General features: G+C 52.6%; 1 protein-coding gene across 5 annotated transcripts in view; it reads left to right on the top strand.

Annotated features, from left to right (window-relative positions):
- Adora1 (adenosine A1 receptor) overlaps nt 1-24,925 on the top strand; it is a 76,548-nt gene that overhangs the window by 33,356 nt on the left and 18,267 nt on the right. The window contains exons 2-3 of one of the 5 annotated variants that reach the window (XM_077802741.1): nt 8,740-8,883; nt 11,859-12,256. The exons of 1 other annotated variant lie outside the window; for it this stretch is intronic. In XM_077802741.1, coding sequence (XP_077658867.1) covers nt 11,916-12,256 — 341 coding nt within the window. In that variant the 5' untranslated portion in view covers nt 8,740-8,883; nt 11,859-11,915. Of the gene's footprint in view, nt 1-8,739; nt 8,884-11,389; nt 11,526-11,858; nt 12,257-24,925 lie in introns of those variants that run through there. 3 more of the 5 variants (XM_026397185.2, XM_026397184.2, XM_026397187.2) reach the window with 3 other exon arrangements.

Here is a 24,925-nt window from a genome sequence, read left to right as displayed (position 1 = left end):
TGCTCCTGCATGCCGAGCAGTCCCTGGCTAGGAGCTGGCCATGAATAAATGACATGAAATCAGAAGTGCTGATAAATATGCAAAGGTCCTTTTAGAACTGGGTTTTTGCTTTTTTCATGCTGGAATGTAGGCTGTTTGGGACAGGCTGGTGGGGCCGGGATGAGGAGAAAGGAGACAAGGACCCCCCAAATTAGACCCTGCCTCCCAGCCAGTCCTCCCCGCCCACTCCTGGCAGGTGGAAGTTGGGGGTTTTAAGTGCAGTCTCTTGCCCTGAGTCCTGGACGGAGGACAACAGATGGGGCCACACAGACCAGGCTCAGACCGAGGGGAACAGGTGAAGGCTCTGGGGTCAGAGTGTGAATGCTGGCGATTCATGAGTGCTGTGGGCGGGCGGAGTGCCCAGCTCAGGGGCAGTGACAGCTGGGCAGCATGTGGGCGGAGGAGGGGGCAGGAGGAAGGGGTGGGGGATGGTGGGTCCAGCCCTGGGGGCAGCAGCCCTAGAGGGCAGAGGACAAGGCCGGGATAGAGTGGCAACTCCTCCCTCCCCACAGCTGTGGTCAGAGGTCCCAGCCTGCTCGGAAAGGCTTAGGAGCTGTGGAGTAAGTGGACATTATGAGAGAGAGGGGTGCCCCTTTCCTACCCCTTCACCCCCTCCCCCATCCCCAGCTGTCCTCTACCTAGCCCTAAACCCAAGGCATTTGGGCCACTCCAGCAGCTGTGCCAGGCCTTTGGCTGGGTCAGGGCATGAGCAGGGGAAGCAAGCAGCTGCCACCCCTCCCCTTGCAGGCCGGGAGTTGGAGAACGAGGAGGTGACCAGGTTGGGGAACTCACCATCACCGGCAGGCCACACCCCACACTTTTCTACCCAGAACTCCCACCTGCCTGCTGAGAAGCATTAGCATAAGAAAAGTCAAAGGACTAGGAAACCCGTAGTGACCTCGAAACCAGTGCTGGCTACCAAGCACTCAGTGCTACTGATCTTATAATGTATCCCCAGTCCCCCTGATGGCCCACCGGGGAAATGGTTGCCTTTTACCGATGAGAAAACCGAGACTTTGTTGAACAGTCCTCAAACTTGCGCACTAAAAGGGAAAGAAATGAGATTTCCTGCCACATTCCCTTGGCTCTGGGGACCAAGCCCCTGTCTGACCGGACCAAGGAGCCGCAGGGTCCTCCACCACCCTCTCTGGGCTCCAGAGCTGAGCGCAGCACGAGGGGCCGGGTGGGAAGCCGAGGAAGCACGGCGTCCTTTTCCCTGGCGCCTTCTCCGGATGGCGGGCTCCCGTCCCTTGGGGCAGGTTGGGGAGGTTTGCCTGGCCCAGCCAGCGCTCTGAACCCCGGGTCCCGGGCTGGGCGTCAGGACACAGTGTCCACTGGGGCGGGGAGGCTCGCTGGGGGGTCCTCGGCGCCCGCCCGGCAGGTCTGCCAGCTCTGGGGGGAGTCGGGGAGAGCCTGGAGGACGGGCCCCCTGGCCGCCCTTCTGCCCAGCCCCAGCTGCCAGGTGAAGCGCGCTCCTCTCCTCGCCTGGGAGTGGCCTCCGAGCGGCGCTGCTGCGGGCCGGCCAGCAGGGGGACCCCGCGACCCAGGCAGCGGCGCCCGGCTGCGCGGCTGTGGCGGCCCCTGGCTCTGTGCTCAGCAGGTCCTCAAGCTCCCTCTCTCCTTCCCTCCCTCCGCCTCAGCGTCCTCCTCTGGGAAATGGGAAAACAGTTGCACTCACTCCACCAACGAGACCGTGAAGGCAAATGAGCTCAATTAAGTGTTGCTGGACTGGGTCTTGGGCCCTGGGAGGAGATCACTCTGCCTGCTCCACTTCCCTCCGTGTTCTGGACTCCACAGTGTCTCAAGGAGCTATTTTAAGTCCTGGATGGAGTCCTCCAACTTTCTGGCCAGCCCAGCCATGGTGGTAGAAATGGAAAAGCACTGAAGTCCGTGTCTCCCAGGGCCCCTGACCGGCCAGATGGAGTAAAGTGGCTTTTTGGCAAGCAGCTGTTTGCTCTCCTGGCCTTCACCTTGGGGACCCTGGGGTGGGCCCACAGAGGGCACTAAGAGCCAGTCCACCCGCCACCTCTCCACCTTGACCTCAGGAAAAAGGCTTGGTGCACCTTTCTTGCAAAGGTCCAGTGCTCTCTGGTAACAGGGCCTGGCTGCAGGGCAGAGGGGTCCAGGCAGATCTGAAGGGAACAGCTCTGGACTCGCATTTAGAGTCCCGCTTTAGATCAGGAACATGGATGGGGTCAGAGAAGACTGGAGTTGAGGGAATGAGCTGAACCAGACTCGGTGGTCAAGGCCACGTGACCCGTTTGGACTCAATGTTATGGTCGAATGCCTAGTGTTTCCACACACCTGGCTTCCATCTTTGCTGGGCCGGCCTTAGGGGGAGGATTTGCTGTAGAAATGTGTGAGTGAGAGGCTGACAGGCTCCCTGGGTCCCCAGCTGCTGACTGAGGAGAGTGGCCGCCCCATGCCAGTGGCCTTCTACCCAGCAAGTAAAAAACTGTTCCTTCCAAGAACACCGCCTGCCCTTCCATCTCAGCCCTCACACCCTGGGACACAAGCACGTAATTAGGGTTAGAGGAGTGAGGTGACTGTTCACTTGATCAGGTTCCCTTTGGATTCCTTCCATTGAGTGGACTGCAGACTCTCTAAAGAGGGCCCCTGGTGCAGCAAAAGAACACTGAACTGGGAATTGAGAGCCCTGAGCTCCTGTCTCAGTTTTAGTATCCAGTGGTCTGGGGCCTCCCTCTGAGCCTCTCTTTTAATCGATTAAAGGATATCAAAATAGCTTTCCACCAGGCACTGTAAAGGTACAGGGAGAATAAAGGTGAGAGGGGAGAAGGGGCCAGACCCCCATTCTCCCTTTCCTTCTGTCTATATCTACCCCTTCTGTCTATATCTACCCCCAAATTGAAAATATGTTTGCACAAAGATTCATTCGGAATTGTTCATAGCAGCATTACATATAATAGCCCCAAAGTGGAAACAACCCAAATGTCCATCAACTAAAGAATGGATAAACAAAATGTGGTATGTCCATGGGGGGGAATATTATTTAGCCATAAAAAGGAAATGAAGTGCTGACACATGGACCAACTCAGACCAAGTTTCCACATTGCGCTAAGCAGAAGCCAGTCATGAAGGACTATATATTGGATGACTCCATTGATGTGAAGTGTCCTGATCTGGCAAATCCGTGGAGACAGAAAGTAGATTAGTGCTTGCCTAGGGCTGGGTGTGGGGAGGGTTGCGAAGTGACTGCTAATGGGTACAAGTTTTTTTTTTTTTTTGGTGGGGGAGGGAGGTGATGAAATGTTCTAAAATTATGGTGCCGGTTGCGTAACTCTGTAAATGGAGTACTCAAAACCATTGGACTGTAAGCTTTAAATGGGTGAACTTTATGATATGTAAATGATATCTCAATAAAGCTGTTAAAAAAATTTAACTGGGTGTCCTGAATTTATTCTGGTAACTGTAGTTGATGAGCATTTGGGTTGCTTCTACTTTTAGGCTATTATAAATAATGCTGCTATGAACTTCTGTCCTGCTTTACTTCCTTTTTCCACCCAGCCCTGAGGGCCTTCTCTCCTGGAACAGGCAGAAAGTGGTGGGGACATTTCTCTTTCGTGAGGGGCAAAGGCACCTCTTGACGGGTGCACAGGAAGGAGGGAGGTGCCGGGAGTCTGCATGCTAGCCTGCCTGACCTCCAACAGAAATCATTCCCCTGCCTCTGTTTCCCTTCTGCCCAGTGAGGGAAGGGGAGGTGGAGGCTCACTTGCCCTTGTGCTCTCAGAGGCTGGTGTCTGGGGAGTCCAGGAAGTGGGGTGTCCGTGCTAGCCGGGCTGAGGAGGGCTGTGCAGGGTGTTGTGAACGCGGACGTGTTCATCACATGGTGGAGTCCTGTGGTCGCCCAGGTGCTGGCGGGTGGCAGGTGGACTGAACAGAAGCAACACACTGGCTAGAGATGGGGCTCGGAAGCCACACTCCATGGCTGGTGCCTTGTGGACGGGGTCAGGACAGGGGCCTGGCCATGGCCTTCAGAAGAGCTGGTGGACAGAAGGCTGTCCTGAACGGACATGCAGAGAGACTGGCAAATTGCTGCTGGCTGTGTGTTGGGTAGAGACGGGGCTTGGGCACAAGGCCTGGGGGCCTCCCCTCAAGACTCAGTGGGGGTGAGGGGAGGTCTGGGGATGGGGAAAGCCAGGCACTTCCGGAGCCTCGTGTCCAGCCAGCTGTCAGTAACTGCTTCTGTCCCTGACGCTGGCTGGGGGTGTCTGCTCCCAGCCTCTTCCCCTCTGATTCATCTCTTGTTGCTGCCGCTTCCCTCCTGGGCTGTGAGCATGCTCAGATCTCCTCTAAACCCAACCTTTCCCACCCATTACAGCGTTCAGAGGCACTCAGATGCCTGTCCCTCCCCTGAAGGTTCTTTGAGTTCTCTGTTCCCTTCTTGTCACCAAATGCAACTGTTACCCCTTCATATCACCCTTTCCCCACAAACACACCCTTTCCCCCTCCTCAGCTTTTTACCACCTTTGACCAAGGCTGCCTCCATCCTCCCCTCCGCTGGTTCCCTCTGCAGGGTCCTGGGATGCTCTTTCTAAACTGGCATCTTTCAGATCCTTCGGTCACTGCTGAAAACCCTCAAAGGCTTCGGAATACCCACAGAGTAGACCATGATGTTTGTCTAGTGATTCATCCTCTAAAATGCACTTTCAGACAAGTCAAACAGGTGATTGTCATTTCTCTTTCATGGATAAGAGAACTGAGGCTCCCGGAGTGGGGTGAGTTGTCTTTGGAGCTTTAATTGGGTTCATGGCCCATTATAGTCCTCTCAGCCTCCCCTTAGGGCCTCCATCAGTGTGGCCCCTCGCTGTCACTATGCTGCCCAGACTCAGGCTGGTGTCCCAGCCAGTCCCCTAGTCTTGCCCAAAATATAGCAGGCAGTTTCCTACCTCCCTCGCTTAGGCTAGGTGTTCTTTCTGTCTGCCCACAAAGCCCTCCCTAGGCCTCCCATCCCTCCTCCACAAAACCAGCATCCTACCCCTCCTTGGGCCCAGGCTAGGTGCTGTTTTCTTCCAGCCCGGACCAGCTCAGCACGCTCTCTCCCTTGCTTGAGGAGCCTAGAACACATACAGAACACCAAGCTCTGGCTGACTGAGCAAGGCTGGACACCAACCCTGCCCTCCAGCCACTGACTTTGAGTTCTTGGGGAGCACCTTAGGAAAGTCCCATCTTGGTAGTAGATCCTCAGTCAATACCAGCTGAATGAATGAATGGGTGCTCTGCTTGAGATTCTCTTCCTCCCAGAAGCCCTTTCGGACCAATTGGCTCAGCCATCCCAACTACTTACTGAGCCTGACACACGCCTTCACATCTGGGGCAGGCCTCCAGTGTCCTGGGTTCCAGTTTTAGCTTTGCCACACGCCTCCCCTTGAACCTCTCTCAGCCTCGGCTTCCTCATGTATGATGAAGGATATTTAACACGGGCTTCATCACTTCCCAGTGTGTGGGGGGAGCATTCTGGGATGCTGTCTGGGGGGTTTCTTTATAAACACCAAACTCCTGTGCACCTGGGAGGGGACTTTATTTTTAGGTTAGTGTGTGCCCACCTGCGGTGGCTCCCTGGGGTGTTTGCATCCTGGCCCCCCTCCCCTGTTAGACTTATGGAAGCCAAGGACCCTAGCTTAACCCAGCTCTGAATTTAAAGAACTGCTGCTTGATCAATTCCCTGAGGAATTCCCAAGGCAGGACCAGGGCCCAGAGCATAGCCCACCTCACCTCCTGGCCCCTCCCCAGACCTTGGCTCTGCCTGATTCACAGATGAGTTTGGACAAGTTTATTCCCTGTCTGGATCTCAGAAGTACATGGAGGAGTTGGGATAAAGCTCAGAGTTTCAAGGTTTTTTTTTTCTTTCCCCCCCAGGGCCTCATACATGCTAAGCAAATAATCTACCTACCACTGAGCCACATCCCAGCCCTCAAGTCTTCTCAATCCACAGAGCTAATAAAATCCATCTTCATACAAAGTCTTACATCAGAAATCCATTTGTGAAATAGAGCAGAGCTGCTCTGCCCCAAGCAGGGGTGGCTCCCTGAGCCATTGGGGTCCTTGATGCCTATGTCTCATTCTTGATCGTGAACTCTTTCTGGAGGTCAAGAGGGGAGGCTACTGTAATTCATAGCATAATTGTTACCACCTCGTAAGAGTTGCACCCTGTTTTTTCTATCCAAAAAATTGATTTATAACCTTTGGTGACATAATGGTCACATGGTTCAATTCTACCTTAAAAGATAAGGAGAGCAACAATGTATTCACTAGTGGCATAGGGAGGTCCATTTGCCTCCTCTGACACTGATAGCTAAGAATTCTCAGAGCATTGTCGGTGTTCTTCCCAAAGCCACCTTGGGTAGTCTGTTTAGGGTACTGCAGTCCCAAGGGTAAACACACCTTAAGTGAGTGGCATTGAGGACAGCACCGGTGCAGAATCTTTGGGCTGGGAAGATTATATTTTCTAAGTCCATATTTTCTAAGTCCATATTTCTCAACACTGTAGTGAATTTTCTCAAGTGTAATATTTTGACTATAATGCAGAAATGGATGACAACTAATGTGTTATTTTTTTTTCAACCCAGAGAAATGTTTGCTAAGCTGTCATGAAAAAAATAACGTGCATTGATAAGGACTATTCAGTTTTGATGTCTTTCCATGAGTATTCTGTGCATCTTAGTTTTATGCCGAAGACAGTTTAGTAATAAATGATTTTTAAGTAATACAGGCACCATTTTGCTTTGAAAAAAGCTTCAGATAATGGTTACATCCTACCTTTTTTTGCAAAAAACAAAACAAAAAAAAAACCGATATAAAACCTGCAATGATTATGTAGTGAAATATAGTGTGGCTTTGTTTTCTCTATATGTCCAGTGCTCAGCCCACTGTGGTACACAAAAGTGGCTTAATAACCAAGTCAGAAATATTTATTGCTGAATAGAATGAATTAATCAATGCACGAATAAATGGTTCTGGGGCCAATTATGATAAGAAAGAATTGAAAGGAACAACCTTGTTTGAGGATTTAGGAAGAGTTGTGCTGTCTGGAGGGACCTGGACTAAATGGCCCCCATATCCCATGTCCTCCTCCCGCCCCACCCTCCACAAACACTTAAACAAATATAGGAACACTTAACCTGTGTTGACATTCTGCATTCTGCTCCTTCCCACAGACTCAGGATGTCCCTGTAAGAGCCCCGACCTGGGAGAAGGCAACTGGAGGGAGGGAAGAAAGGGGACGAGGCCCAGAAACCTACACAGCAAGTCTGGGGGAGGCAGAGGATAGTGGGAAAAGAGTGCCAAGGGTGGTGGGGGAGCTTAGGAAGTCAAGGCAGGGACAGACAGGTGACAGCCCTTTGGAGGAAGGGCCCCAGGCTTCCTTGCCATCCAGAAGTTTTTTTTTTTGGAGGAGGTTATAGGGAATTGAACTCAGGGGCACTCAACCACATCCCCAGCCCTATTTTGTATTTTATTTAGAGACAGGGTCTCACTGAGTTGCTTAGCGCCTTGCTTTTGCTGAGGCTGGCTTTGAACTGGAGATCCTCCTGCTTCAGCCCCCTGCTGGGATGACAGGTGGCATGTGCCACCTCGCCATCGTCCTCCAGAATCTTTTTGTCCTAAATGCCTGCTCTTGCCTAACAGTTCTCCTCCTGCACTGCCCAGAACAAGGCTGAGAAGAGAGATGGAGTCTAAAATATTTCCTGCCTGCTTCTGGAAAGAGATGGAGAATTTCTTTCTCTTTGGGTGCTGGGGATGGAGCCCAAGGCAATATGCGCGCTAGGCAAGTGCTCTCCCACGGAGCCACATCCCCAGCCCCACAGGAAATTCTTCAAATCTCTTCCATTTGCTGGGAGTCCCCTCAAGAGCTCAGCTAAGCCCCCTTGCTGGAGTCCCGGGGTGTGCAGGGATGACTTCAGCCTCCAGGAGAGGTCCTTCCTGACTGGGGCTGTCTAGTCCCCTGTGGGGAGCACCAGGAAGCAGGCAATACAGGGCTGCTCAGCAGGGTTGCCCCCCCCCCCAAGTGTCTTCCCCACACACCAGGTGCACAGGGGTGAGGCTGCTGGTGTGAGGAGCCTGAGAAAGCCAGGATGGGCCTTTGGAAGGAAAGAAACAGGACCCAGAGGTAAAGGGGGTGGGCTATGCTCACTGTGACCTTCTCCTGCCTCCAGAGTCATATGCATAATAAAAGCCTTTCATTAGGAGTCCTTCAGGGCACTTAAACCTGGCACCTTTGAGATCCGCCCTCAACTTTAGTGCCACTGACTGTACAGAGCAGATTTCATAATTCTGAATTTTTCACTGGCTTTCCCTTTCCGCGCTGCCCCCTCCGGTAGTCCTGGTGTCTACCTGCCTTTTAGATTGAATGTCTGTGCTACATACCCTCCCCGCCTAGTCCATGGGTTAAGTCTCACAGCCCTCCTGTGAGGTGGTATTCCCGCACTGATTGGACAGAGGAGGAAACCAAGGCTCGGCTGCAGGAGGCAGGGTAAAGCATGGAGGGTCACATGGCTGTGGGCACAGGTGGGGATGGTTATCTAGTTGGAGGGTCTTGGGACAGAGAGTTTGGGGCTCGGCATCAGTGCCAGTCACTTTGGCTCCACCGTCCCACCTCTCCCTTCCCACAGTGTCCTCTGCCCATGGCAAACTCTGACCTCCTCTCTTCCCCTCCTTTTCTTTCCCCACAAACTTCCTCTGCAGCCCTGATGTTTGCCCCATAAAGAACCAGGACTTGGGAGGTTTCCAGGGGGAAAGACCCAGTCTCCATCTTAGCCTGGCCCTCCCAGCTTGGAATGGATTTTCCAGCCATTGGGGCAGGAGAGGATGAGAGACGTTGCTGGAATGGTGAGTAAACAGACGGGGAGAGGGAAAATGACCCAGGAGGCCACACAGTGAGTGGCAAAGCAGGGCCTAGAAGCCAGCTTTCAGCCCTGCGACTCGCAGTCAAGTGAGTGCTCTTTCCACTACACCAAATGGAGAAAGCTGTGTTCAGCTCTGACCCACCCACTTCCAGCTACAGGCTCTTCCCAGAGCTGCCCTCTGAGAGGGTCCCTGTCTTGTCAGCTCTGTTCTCACACAGGCTGGTCTGACCCTGCAGAAGGCCTGGCCTGGGAACACTGCGGGGGAGGAGGCAGGGAGGGAAGAGAGGCAGTCTGGGGCTTATTTTCCCAGAAGTAGGGAACAGAGGAGTCACCTACAGGTATGACGCAAATGCTTCTACTACACATTGACAATCCAGGGTGAGAACTGGGGGTGGGTGTGTGTATGTGTGTCCACGGGGCTCGGGTCCCCTTCAGAGCTGAAGATGCTGCTGCGAGTTAAGAAGAGTGACCCCTATCACCCACCCCTGCTCTAAGCTGGGCCCTCCTGGGTCTTTCCGAAGGCAAGATGAGTGACCTTTCAGAAACTAAGTGAACATTTAGGAGCAAGCCTTGAGTCACAGAGGACTTGAGTCAAGGGAAGGTGCAGAAGCCCGTGCTTCTGGGTAGTGGTGGGGGTGGGCTGGCTGGGTTAGCAGTGTGAGGGAATCTGGAGGGGAGCCTTCTCCAGCCAGACTCTGGGGAATACTGCAGTTTTGTTATCTGAGGCACAGATTCCTTGCTCCCCCTGAAGGCTGAAGTGAAAGTTGTCTTTTCCACATTGGGCTTCTTCTGCCTCCAAGGAAGATTCAATTATGTTTGCTCCCTCCTCCCAGACGCTCAGGTCTCAGCCCACCCAGGTCCTCACTGCGATCCACCACCACCACCAGCAGAAACAGTTGGCTCACCCTCATCTGATCAGATTGCCTCTCTTGGCATCCTGAGGTCCCACATTGGGGCAGTGTGGCACTGGGGACCTCCAGCTGTACTCCCACCCTCTTAGGGTCCCTTATTAATGTGCACAAACAAGGATTTTGGAGGTTTGAATCTTTGCAAGGCACCGTGATGAGCGAGGGTTTGCCTGGGTAGGTATTAGCACCAATGGGCTACCTAAACTGGGGCTGGCAGGAGGTGGCAGGGACAGTGGGGAGAACACAGAGTGGGGAACCAGGAGCCTGGGTTTTTTTTAAAAACTGCTCCTCTTAGGATTTGTCTTGTGACCTTTTGGAAGTCCCCTCCATTCCTGAGCCTGCTTCTTTATCTGTAAATAAGAGGGGACTGCACTAGATATCTTATGGTTTAGGTGTTGTGCTCTGAAGAGGGAAGAGGAGGAAAGAAATGCAGCACGGTTGGGGGGGGGTGACCCGGGCAGGGATGCTCTTGGAAAGCCAGGTCGCTTTCCTGAGCCTCAGCATCCTCATCTGCAAAATGGTAATTGCTAATAGGCTCTGAAAGATGGATGAGAAAGGAATTTAGTGACTCAGTACAGAGTCTGCGGAGTAATGTGTGCAGGAGGATGTGAGTTCCTAAGAATAAGCAGAGACTGGTTTAACTGGGAGAGCAGTTTGAGGATTAGGGGAGGGTGCCCCCATGGCCGGGCGGGGGGTGGGGGTGGAGGGGCATTCTGGAGCCCTGCAGGTGAGATGTTGCGCTGGGAGGGATGGAGGGGTCTCTGGAGACCAGACTAGGGCTCCCAGCGGGTCGCATTGAGAAAGAAGCGAGTGGTCTTTCGGTCCGGTCCCGAGACTGCGTTCCCATATCAGACCCTTCGAAAACCTCAGGTTTTCCCAGCTTTTCTCACATAGAATCACATCCTTTGTTTAGAGGAGGGGGTGGGGGAGGAGACGGAGGGAGGGGCCCGCGGGTGCCGCCGCCGCCCCCGCCCCCTCCGGTGTGCGGAGCCCGATTGTCACTCAGCTCCCGCGCCGGGGGCGAAGGAGGCGCCGGCTCCCCAATCGAGTCCCCCCTCGCTCCCATCCCCCTGGACCTAACAGACCAGTCCTGGATTCTCCGGGCATTCCTGGAGCGAGTGGCTGCTGAAGGCGTCGAGGTGTGGGGACACTTGGACAGCAGAGTTCAGGTGGGCGGGAGCTCTGTCAGCTCTGGTGTGACCTTGGGTAAGTCTGTGCTTCAGTTCGTCCCTGAGGCTTCCAAGTGAGCGTTCAGGAGAGGGTTGAATGAAGCGCCTGGAATGCCCCCTTGGGGCAGGCGGTGGGCACGGGTTCCCGGCAGAGCTGGAGCAGGACCAGGAGACTGCTAAGAAGGGCACTGGCAATATCTCAGGTGGGTGGCCGCAGGCAGATGTGCGTGCGCGCTAGGAAGTGGGGAGCCTGCGCTCGGGCACGGTCCTGGCCTCAGTCCCTGAGCCCCACGCCTGCCACCCCAGTCCCAGGTGCGAAACGGGGCACTACCTCTTTAAAAGCGCCCGGGGCCAGCCTCTGCCGCACCATGTGATTGCTTGAAAGGCCGGGCTGGGAGCGCTGCGGCGGGAGCCGGAGGACGATGAGCTGCCGCGCGGTGCCCAGAGCCCAGCCCTGCCTGGCGCGGCCCCGGAACTCTAGGCGGCACGGCGTGCCGGGAACTTTGGGCACCGCATCTGGGACCCCCTGCCGGCCAGCAGGCAGGATGGTGAGCTCCCCGCATCCTGTTCTGTGGACAGGGGTGGGCAGAGCGGGCAGGGGGACCCGGGCGGAGTGCGTGTGCTGGGAGCTCTCACACCTGATACAAAAGCCAGTGGCGGAGACAGCGCTGCTATTTTAAGTTGCTGAATAGAACCTCTGGGGATGATAAAGGGAGGGGACAAAGGCTAGGCATAAAAGGGCCTGGGTACATTGGCCAGCCCGGACAGGCACTGGACGTGCCAAGTAGGGCGCATCTCTGCGGGCCAGTGGGAGTTGCGGGGCTGCCTGGCTCCCCTCCTCCTCTAGGCGGGCCTCCCCACCCCAGGCTTCCTGATTACAGGTGCCTGCCTCGTGCCCCGTGGTGCCTGTCTGCTGATGTGCCCAGCCTGTGCCGGCCATGTCGCACTCCATCTCGGCCTTCCAGGCCGCCTACATCGGAATCGAGGTGCTCATCGCCCTTGTCTCTGTGCCCGGGAATGTGCTGGTGATCTGGGCAGTGAAGGTGAACCAGGCGTTGCGGGATGCCACCTTCTGCTTCATCGTGTCGCTGGCGGTGGCTGATGTGGCAGTGGGTGCCTTGGTTATCCCACTGGCCATCCTCATCAACATTGGGCCACAGACTTACTTCCACACCTGCCTCATGGTGGCCTGTCCTGTCCTCATCCTCACCCAGAGTTCCATCCTGGCTCTGCTAGCAATTGCTGTAGACCGTTACCTCCGTGTCAAGATCCCTCTCCGGTGAGTTCACAGCAGTGAAAGGTACTGGCAGCAGCACCCCATCGGCCTGGCTTGAGGGCCATCTAGAGAGGATGGAAGGTAGAACATAAGATCCCAAGCAAGGCAGGTATTCTCTGGGTTATTGCACCCCAGCCCTCACTCTGCCTTTGCGTGTTCTGTGCTGTGGTGTTAGGCTGAGCTGTAGTTGGAGAAGCAGGAAGGGGTTGGATGGCTGGAGAGTTATTAACCTGGTAGTGCCCAGGACCCCAGTATGGAAGATGCTGCAGCCAGGGAACCCAAAGCTGCCTGTCAGACTTGAAATGGAGATGGAGGATTTGGAGGGTACACCAAGACAGGGCAGCAGTGAGTGCTGGGGGTGGGGGTACTAGTTGAATTACACCAGTCCTGGAGAAAAGGAAGAGGAAAGCCCAAAGCTAAGGTGGGGTGAGGATGTGTGAGGGGGGCACTCTAGGGCCAGCTGTGTTGCTGCTTCTCCAACCAGACCCAGGCTGTCTCCCTGAAGGCATTCTTCAGCTTTCACATTCTCCAGGTGTCTCTGTGCCAGCCGGCTCCACCCTCTGGGGCTGTCCTGCTGAACCCAGCAGTCTGATTACCTCTGTCCAACTCCCACTAATGGGATCTCTATTGCGGGCAGGAGGAGGGGAAAATGCCAGCGCCTGCTCCTAATGTTCCTCCTGTTCTGCTGCAAAACTCTCTCTCTCTCTCTCTCTCTCTCTCTCTCTCTCTCTCTCTCTGTTGGTTACAGCAGAGGCCCTTGTGCTGCTTCCAGGCTGCAGAGTGGGGAGCCTGATGGTAGCAGTCCTCAGTGTGGGTGTCCAATCTACATTGGGTCTCCCTACCCAGGCCTGCCAGACCATAATCTCGTCACCAGGCAGTGCCTGGGCCACCAAGTGCCAGCAAGTGCCTGGGCACACTGCCAGGAACTGGCCTTGCTGGGGCACCCTTGTGTGCTTGCCCCCTCTTTACATTCTTTTTACCAATAGATTCCTTTTCTAATGGGAAACTCTGGCCATCTCCGGCACCTGCTGTCCCCAGCGTAGCTTCCTAGATGCTCATATCTGGGACATGGGGCCTCTGGTCTCACTTGGCAACTTACCTGGGCAGGCTTGGGCACTCACCGTGCTCCCTCTGGTCACATTGTACACGTTTAACTTTTCCAAGCCTCTTTTTGTGCCACTTTTTCCCCCCCTGTTCTCACCATGGTCCTATAAGGGAGGTAGGGCAGGACTTGGGAAAGGGGAAGCAGGCTGGGGACTTGATCAATCGTCTTGTCCTCCTACCCTCCTGCCTCCATGCCCAGCACCATGATACCAATCTCTCTGCCCTCTCTACCTCCCTCACCATCACCAGTTTTCTCCAGGAAGGTGGGGTAAAGACTGCTACTCAGGGGAGACAGGAATGCAGCCCCAAGGTCCCATGAGTTCAGTCTCTGAGGGGCCTGTCCAGATGACGCTGGACGTTAGATGGGCTGACTCTTGCAGCCCGACTGTTATAACTAAGTGTGGTGCATTAGGAAATGTTTGCAGATGTAGAAAGGCCATTCCTCAATTCTGTCTGCTGCGTGGGTGCCAAGGCAGATCAAAGGCCCTGTCCTGATGTGACAGATGTCACGGACTGTAGAATGTGCCCTGCTTGCCCTGTGGGGCTGGGCCTGGGGATGGCTGTGTTCTTTTAGGGGATAGCTGCTATTGCTTTAGAGCTTGGGGTCTTGCAGGGCTGTCTTCTGAGGGCTGAGGCATGGATATGCATAGAATCTAACACAGGTCTGGGCTTGAATCCTTGCTGTAAATGTCTGCCTCTGTGACCTTGAGAAAGTCACTAATTTAACCTCTTTAAACTTTAATTTCCTCATCTACAAGAGGGGACATTAATAATAGTACCTACTGCTACATTATGGGAATAATATGAACTCATACATATAAATCACTCAGGACTGGGGATGTAGCTTAGTGGTAGTATGTTTGTCCAGCAGGCTCAAGGCCCAGGGTTTGATCACAACACTGCAAAGCAAAAGCAAAACCAAACAAGCAAACCCTTAGTACTATGCCTGACATTATATGCAAGCCGTAAATGGAAGGTTTATGTTAGTAGTTTTATTATCATTATGAATAGGTGGCTCAAAGTGGGACTGGATAGGAAAGCCCTGTCTCCCTACATCAAATTCTCGTACTCTTATGAAGCAACACACACACACACACACACACACACACACACACACACTTCCAAGGAGGTGTGAAAGTACTGTTACCTTATATCTATACCTCTTTCTTCTCCCCTGGTGAATCACTGGTGTCTCTAGGGCAGTGACCCTGGCAGTGACCACATCTCGTCTGCTTCTATGAATTGTCCAGAATGTCCACCCAGCTCAGTGTCTAGCCCCTGGCAGACATTTCATAAATGCCGGTTGAATTGTCTGTTTCCAGAACACATTCAGGTGAGCCTCAAGCAAGCCTCTCAGGTATCTAACCTGTAGCTGCCTTGCTGTGGATTAGGTCTGCCCCCCATTCTATCTCAGGGCCTGACCACAGCTGCCCCCCCAGCTCAGCGTGGCTCTTCCGCTGCTGTTCACCAGCAGTGCCTGGGAGTGCCCTATCCCATGGAGAGCAAGCAGAGCTCCTGGCAGTGGTGTTGGCCTACTCTAGTCTTTGCCTGACACTGCCCAGGTGTTGTGTAGGACATACAGTGTGCTCTGCTCCCCTCTGGGCAGCTGGAGTCAGTAAGCTGCCAGGTCTGTGAGACCCCTCTCAACCAGAGATCCCCAGGCATCCTCTCCCTGCCCTGACATGTCAGTCAAAAGTAGATGTGGCCTTGGGCACTAAGAAATAATCCTGCCAGGCACAGGTGGGCGTGTCCGGATCATCTGGGTGCAGGAGTCGGTGGGTTCTTCCGGAGCAGGGCATGGGTTGGTCAGTCAGCCACAAATCTTATTTTCTTCCACTTGGCAGAAAGCCAGGGGAGAAGAGAGATTCACATCATGTCGTGTGAGCTCCATTTACAAATACTAAAAAAAAGTTTGAGTTGTTGAATCATCAATAACCTGTGGTCATTTGCATGTGCTTTACATGTTATTTGTATAGTGCCTCCACATGTTTGGTAATCGATACCTTATTCCCCTCACTCCTACTTCTAGGGAATCTTCATCGTTCATTATTTTCTCACCTAGAGATTTCTTGGTAGCATTCTGTGGCAATGTGGTGCCTGCTCCAGGGACCTCCCTGACCAAAGCCCTCTCAGTGAGAAAGAGACCCTAGCAAAGGCTGCCCATGACTAGATGGGTTGGAGTAAAGGGAAGGGATGGTGGCTGTTTGGGACTCAGTCAGACTTGAGTTTGAACCTTGCTGTTACCAGCTAGATGTGCAACCTTGGACAAATTATTCAACCTCTTTCCTGCCATATGTTAAATGAAGGGATTGGATTCAAGGTCACTAAGCTCCTTTTGACTCTTTGTGGGCTCTTCCTTATCCTGATTCTTGCCAGTGCTGCTTGGAATTCTGGGAGGGCTTTTTATTGTGTTTGTAGCTCCTAGTGAGGCATAATGCTGTCTTTATGTGTTCTATCTCGTTTGATGTTCGTCGTCTCTCAGGAGTGGAGTTTATTGTTATCCCCATTCAATAGACAATCCTGTAGATGAACTGAGGTCTGAGGCTCTGGAGTTTCAGCGGTTTGCCCAGACAAACAGCAGAGGAGCAGAGGCAGGCTTGAACCCAGGCCTATCTACAGATGCCTTTAACCTTCAGCCCCAGTGATCTTGCATCAGCCCCAGAAGCTGAAGGATTTATGGATGAGCTTCCCCCAAGCTGTCTGTGGGGTGATTTTTTTCCCACTGACTTTTGCCCATGGTCTCTGCACTCTGCTCAGCCCACATTCAGCACCTCCTCTCCTTCTCCACCTTCACTCCAGTGGGCAGTTGAACCCCTGGCAACCCTGCTTCTGTCCACAGCTGGAAGCCTTCCCAACTGGGAGGCAGGGAATCAAGGAGGCTGGGCTTGCTGGGCTGAGCTTGGGCAAGGAAAGAGATCTGGTAGATGAGGGAGTGTTTGCTCTTAGGCACCAATTTAGCCCGGGATTTCTTGGCAACTAAAGTGCCTCATATGCCATTGCACCCCAGCAGGTATCTGTGGCCTCTGGGTCCCAGAACAGTTGCTCTGAGGTCTCCATCTGCTTCCAGGAGAGATAGACTGTCTCTAGATCCTCTGTCTAAGGATGTATTAGTCATAGGCCTAGAGTGTCTGAGATGAAACAACGACGGAGAAAGCCCTGGAGCCCAACCCCTCACACTTGCAGACTGACAAGGAAACCGCTCCTCAGGGAGAGTGGGAGCTCTTGCCTCTTCCCAATCCAGACTCTTGTCCTCCTACCTGTGATGTAAGAGGCTAGAGCAGGAAGAGAAATCACAAGCTGCTGGAGGTACAGAAAGAAAAATGAGTGAGGTCTGCAAATCAGCCTTAGGAGAATGTGATGGAGGGAAGTCACTTTGTGGTGATGATGATGATGATGATGATGGTGATGGTGACACTGGGATTTGAACCCATGGGAGTTTTACCACTGAGCTACACTCTCAGTCCTTTTTATTTTTTAATTTTGAGACAAGGTCTCCCTAAGTTGCCCAGGCTGGCATTGAACTTACCATCCTGCCTCAGTCTCTCAAGTAGCTGGGATTATGTTATAGGCTTGTGCCACCACCATTAACTGTTCACTTTGTGATTTAAAAGGCTATTTCTTTCTTTGGATTGGGGTATCCTTCAGGTGGGTTATGCCTAGGAGCACAGGTGCTGTGGAATCATCTGGATCCCTTCCCCCACGCATCAGATGGCTTATGGAAAGTCTCTGAGAGCCTAAGGGGCAACCTGGCCAGGTGTCAGCTGCTTGGAAGCAGAGGAATGGCCAAGACGCCCTGGAAACCCCCTTCTACCCATGGGTCATAATGTGGACCCATAAGGGCTGCACCCTGACATTTGATGTTTGTTTCTGAGCATAAAAGCAATCCGTGTGGATAATGAGAAATATAGGAAAGAACAAGGATGATAAAATCACCAGCAATCTGCCACCTACAGAGAACTACTGTTAACATTTTGATGTTCCAGAAAATTTTCCACACACATGAATGTAGATATAGATACATTACTTTTACGTATTGACAGAATCTATCTAAAAATGGTTTTATAAGCCAGGCGTGGTGGCACATGCCTGTAATCCCAGCAGCTTGGGAGGCTGAGGCAGTAGGACTATGAGTTGAAAGCCAGCTTCAGCAACTTAGCAAGGCCCTAAACAACTCAGTGAGACCCTGTTTCAAAAATAAAAACATTAAAAAATGGTTTTATATCCCTTTTTATTCACTTACCATTTCCTTGTGTCAATTAAAATTATTTTTAAGGACTTTATGATGATATAACACTGGATTGTATGATTACTCATCTTTTAGATCTCGTCTGAAATAGCTCCTCTCTAGGGAATCCTTCCCTCACCTCTCTCTGACCAGATTCATTTTCTGTTAGATGCTGGGATTGGGTTTATTCCTTCCATGGTTTACTCCTTCCATGTTACTCATGGCCCAGGGAGTTTCTGGGCTTCATAAGGCCCACAGAGCCAAGGCCAAGTCTGCTTACATACCCATGTATCCCCCATGCCTGGTGCAGAAACTACAAACATTTCTGGAACAAATGAATATTTGAATATTGTATTTATTCATTCTTAAATTGGTGGCTACTTAGATTGTTATCGTTGATTATTATTATTATTATTATTACCAAAAACACTTTGATGATTCCCATTGTTTGTGGGGTCAGAGTCAAGGTCAAGCACGGTGGGTTGTGCCTCCTGGTACACAGCACAGTCTCTCTGAGGATGTTCTTCTGAGACTATTTCCCAGTTCCTTTCACCCCATCACCCCAATTCCTTGCCCACACTCTCCACACTGCAAATCCCTGAGGGGCACTTGATGTTCTTCACCCCAGCTGCCCTTCGGGGCTGGGAAGGACAGGGCAGAGCAGGTTCAAGATCTGGCTTATTGCCTGCTCTCTGTTCCCTGAGGCCTTGACCTCTTCTTGAGGAGAGCAGCCTCCAGACTGGAGGGCCAGTTCTTGGTTGGCCCCATTTGGCAGGGGCACAGATGTATGGAGCAGAGACAAAAGGGGTTGAAGCACACACCACCTCTCCTTGGGCTGCATGAATCACTCCTTCAACCTTGGCCTTGTTAACTCAAGCCCAGGAGAGGTTGCCAGTTGAAAGGTTGGAGAGTGGGGGTGGAGAAGGGGAGAGGAATAGGAGGCAGGAAGGTGGGCCTTGGCACTCATGTCTTCTTAGAAACACTGATTTGAAGGTGGGCAAGGAGATGGGCTTCCCTAACCCTGAAGGAGAAGAGGTGAGGCACCTTCTCTGTCTTGCCCCATGCCCTGACAACTTTTCTGGTAGGAAAAGAGTTATGGGGCTGGGGACTAGTGACGCCCAGTTATCTATTTCATGTGCCTCGCATGGCCTGGTAAGGGAGATTCACAGCCTGGTTCAGTCACAACCTCTGTGAGCTCTTAGCCACTATAGAGATTATGGATGTCTGCAGACCAAGGTGGCCAAGGAGACCTTCTTGGCCCGCCTGTGGTAGGAGTAGGGGACGTAGGAGACTGGTACCTGGCAGGTGGCAGTGCTGAACCCCAATCCGCATTCACTATCTGAAGCCCAAGTCCACGAGGGAGAGGCTCTTGGGGACTGTCTTCCTGCTATCTGCTTTTAGAATTTCTCTGCCTTTTGGAAAAGAGGGCAACTGATCACCTTCGAGTATCCCCACCCAAGACCTATTGTAGACAGATCTATTTGTTCATTCATTCGAAAAGTATTTTTTCGAGTGCCACATATGTGCTGGGCACTGGTATGATCCTTGGGAGTCATTCCTTAACAAAACAGATCCTCGTGGAGCCTGCATTGTCACGGGCTGGGGGACAGATGCCAAACAATGCTTAAATTATGTAGAATGCTAGAAGGTTGGGGTATTGAAACAGGCAAGAAGAGCAGGGAAAATGGGATTGGGAGTGCAAGGCCAGGGGGGAAAGAGGGTTGCCACTTTAAATAGGGTGGTCAGGGAGGCTCCATGGAGAAGGTGCCATTTGAGCAAAACCTGGAAGGTGAGGGCATAGGCCATGCCGACATCAGGAGAATGTGCCTGGCGGGAGAGAAAACTAGAACAAAGGCCCTAGGATAAGAATGTACTTGAAGTGTTTGGTGACCAGCTTGGAGTCCTGTGCCTCTGGAATGGGGTGATAAAAGAGGGGAGTGGCTGAAGATAATGAGCCATTGGTTGGCCCCATAGGACCTGGAGGCCTCTGGAAGGGAAATGGGAGCCATGGCAAGGCTTAGAGCAGAGAAGGGGCAGGGTCTGCCCTAGGTTTTAGAGGATTGCTGCTGTGCTGAGAACATGCTCATGGCAGAGGTGCAAGCAGGAGACCAGCGAGGAGCCATTACAGCCATTACAGACAGTGGGGGCTTGAATCTGAACCATGGCAGAGGAGGTGGTGGCAAGTGGTTAATTCTGGATGTGCATTTTTAAATTTTACCTTTTTATTGAAGTGAGATTTTCATGCAGTAATGTAAATGTACATACATCTTAAGTGTATAGCTCAATGATTTTTTTGTGATATGGATACACTTATATAGCCACCACTGGATTAATACTTACAATATATTCTATACCTGAAAGGGTCCCTTGTGCCCCCTTCAGTCAGCGCTCTCCAAAGGGTAGGCACTATTCTGACATTTATTCCCATAGATCGATTTTGCCTGTTATGAACATTTATAAATGGAATTGAGCAGCAGGTACCCTTCTGTGTCTGGCTCCTGAAGCCCAAATTTAGGGCTGAGCCTCATCCCTGTTATGTGAAACAGCAGGCTTCCCCACCCCACTCCTGCTAGAATTCAGCATATGAATGCATGCACTATGATTTGTTTAAATGCTGGATCTATTTTGAAGAAAGAGCCAAAGACTTTGCTTCTGGCTTGGATGTGGGAACGAACCTATAGATTGAATATGAGAAAGAAGAGTCAACGTGACCACTTTCAATCCGAGGCAACTGGGAGGATGGAGTTGGCATCATCCAAGATGAGAAAGGCTGCAGATGGTGCAGGTTTGGGAAGCAAGCAAAGGAGTTCAGACTTAGCTATGTTGCACTTGGAGTCTCACAGATCCCTCAGTGGCGTGTTGAGCAGACAGTGGGATATAGGAAGAGAGAATTCAGGAGAGAGGCCTGGGCTGGGGGATATAAATGTAAGAGCCACTAGCATGTAGCTGGGGTTGAAATTCACAAGGCTGGGTGAGATCCCCAAAGAGACACAGTACAGATAAAGAAGAGGACCAAGGACCAGGCATTGAGAAGTTGGCAGGAAGAAGATGCTCCAACACATTGAAGATGAACCCCAGATGTAGGAGGAAACCCCAGAGCCAAGTGTGGTCCCGGAAGACAAGTGTAGAAAGTACATCAAAATGGGGTGAGAACTCAGCTATTTCCAATGCCACCAACAGGGAAGTGAGATGAGAACTCAGAGGTATCACCGAGGGAGGCCAGGCCATGGGTGATCTAGATAAGGGCAATGTCAATGTCAATGCAGTGTGAGGGCCACAAAGTCTGATTGGAGAAGGTTCAGAAGGGAAGAGGAATAGATTGAAGGCCACTGGTTTGATGACTTTTTCAAGGAACTTCGTTGCAGAGAGCCAAGTATCAGGCAGTGGCAGTCAGGACCAGTGGGGAGCAAGCATTTTGCTGTGTGTGTGTGTGTGTGTGTGTGTGTGTGTGTTTAAGATAGAAGAGTGTTTCATATGTTTGGTGCTGGCTGAAATATTCAGAGGACAGTGGAACCCTAATGATAGAGAATTTCTAGAGTGATGTGTAACCTAGCAGGGTGGGGAGCTAAGGTGTACATGGTGGGGTTGGCCTTGGATGGACCCCAGAGGCTCTTCTGTGTGCATAAGTCGAGGTGCAGATGCTGGAGGTGAAGTTCTCTTCTGTTTTGGCTTCCTCAGTGAAGAGGGAAGCAAGGTCATCAGCTGAGAGGGAGGGTGCCGAAGGAGGTATTGGGGGGAGGAGCAAGTGTGAAATAATTCTGTAGGAAGTGGGGAGTGACTAGTCTCGGGAAGTCTACTCTAATTGGGCGCAGCATGAAGGGTCCACCTGAAGCTCACAGCAGTGAGTTGGAAGTGAGATTCAGCCACGTGGCTGTGTGTTTATCACTGGCCATGTTCAACTACGCAGATGCAGGTGTGGACAGGGCAGGAGGCTCGTCCTTTGTCAGTTCAGATGTACCAGATTCCTGCTGCCATTAGGTATCTTATCATGGTCTAGAAGTTGACTTTGGTCCCTGCATTCATGGAATTTAGAGACTAGTTAAGAGACAGTAAATAGACCTGTCAACAAGCAGGTAGGCACAATTATCATTTGGGAAGAATTTGAGGGAGGAAACCATCTTGGTATTCTCTGTGTCTGTTCTTTGCTGGTGTCTCCAAAACCCTGTGTTGACATCCGGAGGGACCCACAAGGGCTCAGGGCTCAGGTAGGGCCTTGTAGTCCATGTGGCTCATGGTCAAGAGTTTGGATTTTATTCTGAGTGTACTGAAGCCTCTGAGTGGTTTAAGCAGGGAATGTCATAATTCAAATTACATTTTAAAAAGGCCCAAATTCCTTAACAAAATATTAGCAAATCAAATCAAGTGATATAAAAAGGATAATATATCACCGCCAAAATGGCTTTTCTGCGTATGCAAGAGTGACTTCACATTTGAAAAAAAATCAATCAGGGTAATTCACCGCATTTGCATGAGAAGATCAGCCTGCCTGTATGTGAGGACTGACCGAAGCGGCTAGGAGAGGACCAGAGGGAGGCAGGTTGGGACTGGGACAGCCGGGGGAGGGGGGGTGGGGTGGTGGGGGGCGGCGAGTGACACAGGCAGTGGAGATCAAGAGGACAGGCAAGGTTTCATACGTGGTAGAGTGAGAGCCAGCTGGGGATGAATGCACTGGCTGTGCGGAGCAGGGAAGGACTCACAGGTGACTCTCTGGTTAGTGGGACGGCCCCTGGTGGAGGACGGTGCCACTTCTGGAGATGGGGAAGGAAGAGGAGATTGGGAGATTTGGAACCTGTGAGGTTCACAATGGAGGTGAGGTGACAGCAGGGTCACTGGTGGCCTTCTCCCTTCCTTCTCCTGTGGGGTCGGGCAGATGGACCCCTCCTGCCTCTCATGGTCTCAAGGACAGTGTCCTTCAAACCTCCAGCAACCTTCCTGGCCACCTCCAGCTGTTCCATCTGCTCCCCTCCCCCTCACTTCTCAGGAGGCCATTGGCTTCCTTAGACTGGGGTGGCAGAGGTCAGGATGTGTGACTCTGGGCTCCACCAAACAAAGGAGGCTGCAGAGTTGGGGGTCCTGCCCTCTGAGGGGTTCCATTCAGCCTGGGAGACAGTGGCTTCTGGGACAGCGAGGGCCCACTCCCTACCCCAAGCCTCCACTCCTCCTCAGTGGCCCAGTCCTGGACAGTGTGCCTCATTTCTTCCTGTCCCTGGAGCCCACCCGATGGTCTGCATCGGGGGTTGTGTTGACCCCTGTGTCGTGGTTGTCCCTCTCAGCAATCAAGGTCCCCTCACAGCTGCCATGGGACACTGAGTGGCCCAGTGTCTGCTAGTGCAGCAGAGAGGGTGGCCTGGCACTAAGCAGGCAGCTGGAATACCAGCCCTGATCCATCCCAATGGCATGGCAGGCAGCCTGGGGACCCCAAGCCTGGCCTGGGCACACGCTGTGTCCCTGTCACTCCGGCCTCCTTGTAGCAGCCCTTTCACACAGAAACCATCTCCTTTGCCTTGTGGAGCAGAGAGCTTTGCAGTGCAGTTGGCAGCAGTGGCGTGGGCACCGCCTGCTCTCACCGCCTCCTGGCTTCCAGTTCTCAGCTCCCCGCCCCTGGCCAAGAGCGGCTTCCCAGCCCTTTCTCTGTCCCCATGGAACCCAGGGCTCTGGCAGGCAGGACCAGTAGCTCCCCAGAGATCCTCCTGGGGACAGGAAAGAGGAAGGTCTGTTTAAGAAAACTCCTGTACTCAGATATTTTTAATGATCTGCCTTCCAGAAAGAGCATCTCCCTCCCCGTGTCTTACGAGGGTGTCTAAGTGACATGAGGAGTAAGAGCAGTCTCTCCAGACAGACAGACCTGCAGCACAATCCTACTTCAGGCACTTAGAGCTGTGTTCTCTCTCGGATAAGTTACTTAGCACTTGTGTGCTTCCATTTCCTCTTCCGTAAAATAGGTTTCTTAATACTTCCTTTCCTCGGCCTGCTGTGAAGCTTAGCGATGATGATGTCCAGGGGCTAGTGCATAGTAGGCGCTCAGTACAGGGGCCATTACTATTGTTAAATAATGCAAAGCTTCTTTTTTATTTACCATTTGATGTTCTGTGACTCAACGTTATGTGACTGTGGTGATCCCCCTGGGTTCAGGTCAGTGTCAAAACAAGGTTGCGTGCACGAGAAGGCTGGGTGGGGTCCGTCCCACTGTCCTGCTCACCAGGGCCAGTGGTTAACACATGCCTGGCTGGCACTTAGTAAGTGTCTTAATTAATGCAGGAAGGAGAAGAGGCTCATCTGGAGGAGGGAGGTAGTAGAGGGGAAGAATGGGGCCAGGTTGGAAAATCAGTTGGGTCTTCACATTTGCCCACACGGGGCAAGGGCAGGTGACGAAGGGCCACTCGGTGAACACGTCCTTGCGAGTTAGAGGTTGGAGCACAGAAGGCAAAGGGCTCCCCAGGCTTACCCAGTCAGCTAGAGGGTGGGGATCCTGGCCTCCTGGTCCCCAGCTCAGCTTCCTCGTCCCCTGTCATCCCATGATGACTGTTTGTATGAGGCAAAGGGTGGTGAGGGTCCTCTGCCCTCCCCAGTGCCCTCGTGCCCCTAGGAACTCGTCCTGGGCAGCATCTATGGGTGCGGGCCTTTGAGGTTGCTGAAGCAAGGGCTCCCTTGGGTCTGGCAACTCTAACTTGTCTTGGGCAGGAAATCATTTGGTGTGTTTGGGGACTGGCTGTGTTCCACAGACACCTGCCAATGGTCCCCTATAGACAACAGTGCCCCACCCCCGCATTAGGGACTGTGATACAGCAAGGCAGACAGGGTGCAGGGCACTGTCGGCCCCCGGGGCTGACCGCAGTCTGGGAGAGAGGGGTGGGCAGGTATGAAGCCCCAACCTCACCCCCACCTCTGTCTACTCCCAGGTGTGTGTTCACACAGGCTCACGTGAGCGTATGTGAGAGTGCACACGTGCATGTGCAGGGGGCTACTGCTGTTGGTTTTATGTCAAAGAGTAACTCTAGGCCTCTAGGCCGCCTGTTCAGTCTGCTCACCCACTTCTCTGCCCACCCAGTAACTTGCTCCCTCATTTCCAGGGTCCCGACAAGAGTCTCTGCAAGCCAATTTGCTTGTGTCCCACCCAACGCTCACCCTCCTCCCTGACACAGAGACACAGTTTACGTGTCCAAGTCCATGAGTACTTCTGATGACTCCGGTCCTGTCCTCAAGGGCCCAGGGGAGACTGACAGGTGCTAGCAGGAGGCCACAGCAGGCACACAGGCCAGTCGGATGCTCAGTCCCACGCCTCCTTCTACCTGTGATCCAGGCTCACTTCCCTGTCCCCCGGCCAGCCACTTCTTAGCCTATCC

This window comes from Urocitellus parryii, chromosome 9 (assembly GCF_045843805.1).
Source record: "Urocitellus parryii isolate mUroPar1 chromosome 9, mUroPar1.hap1, whole genome shotgun sequence".
In the NCBI taxonomy this organism is placed as follows: Eukaryota; Metazoa; Chordata; class Mammalia; order Rodentia; family Sciuridae; genus Urocitellus; species Urocitellus parryii.
The sequence above is the reverse complement of the archived record's forward strand: the minus strand, read 5'-3'. Positions and strand labels throughout refer to the sequence as shown.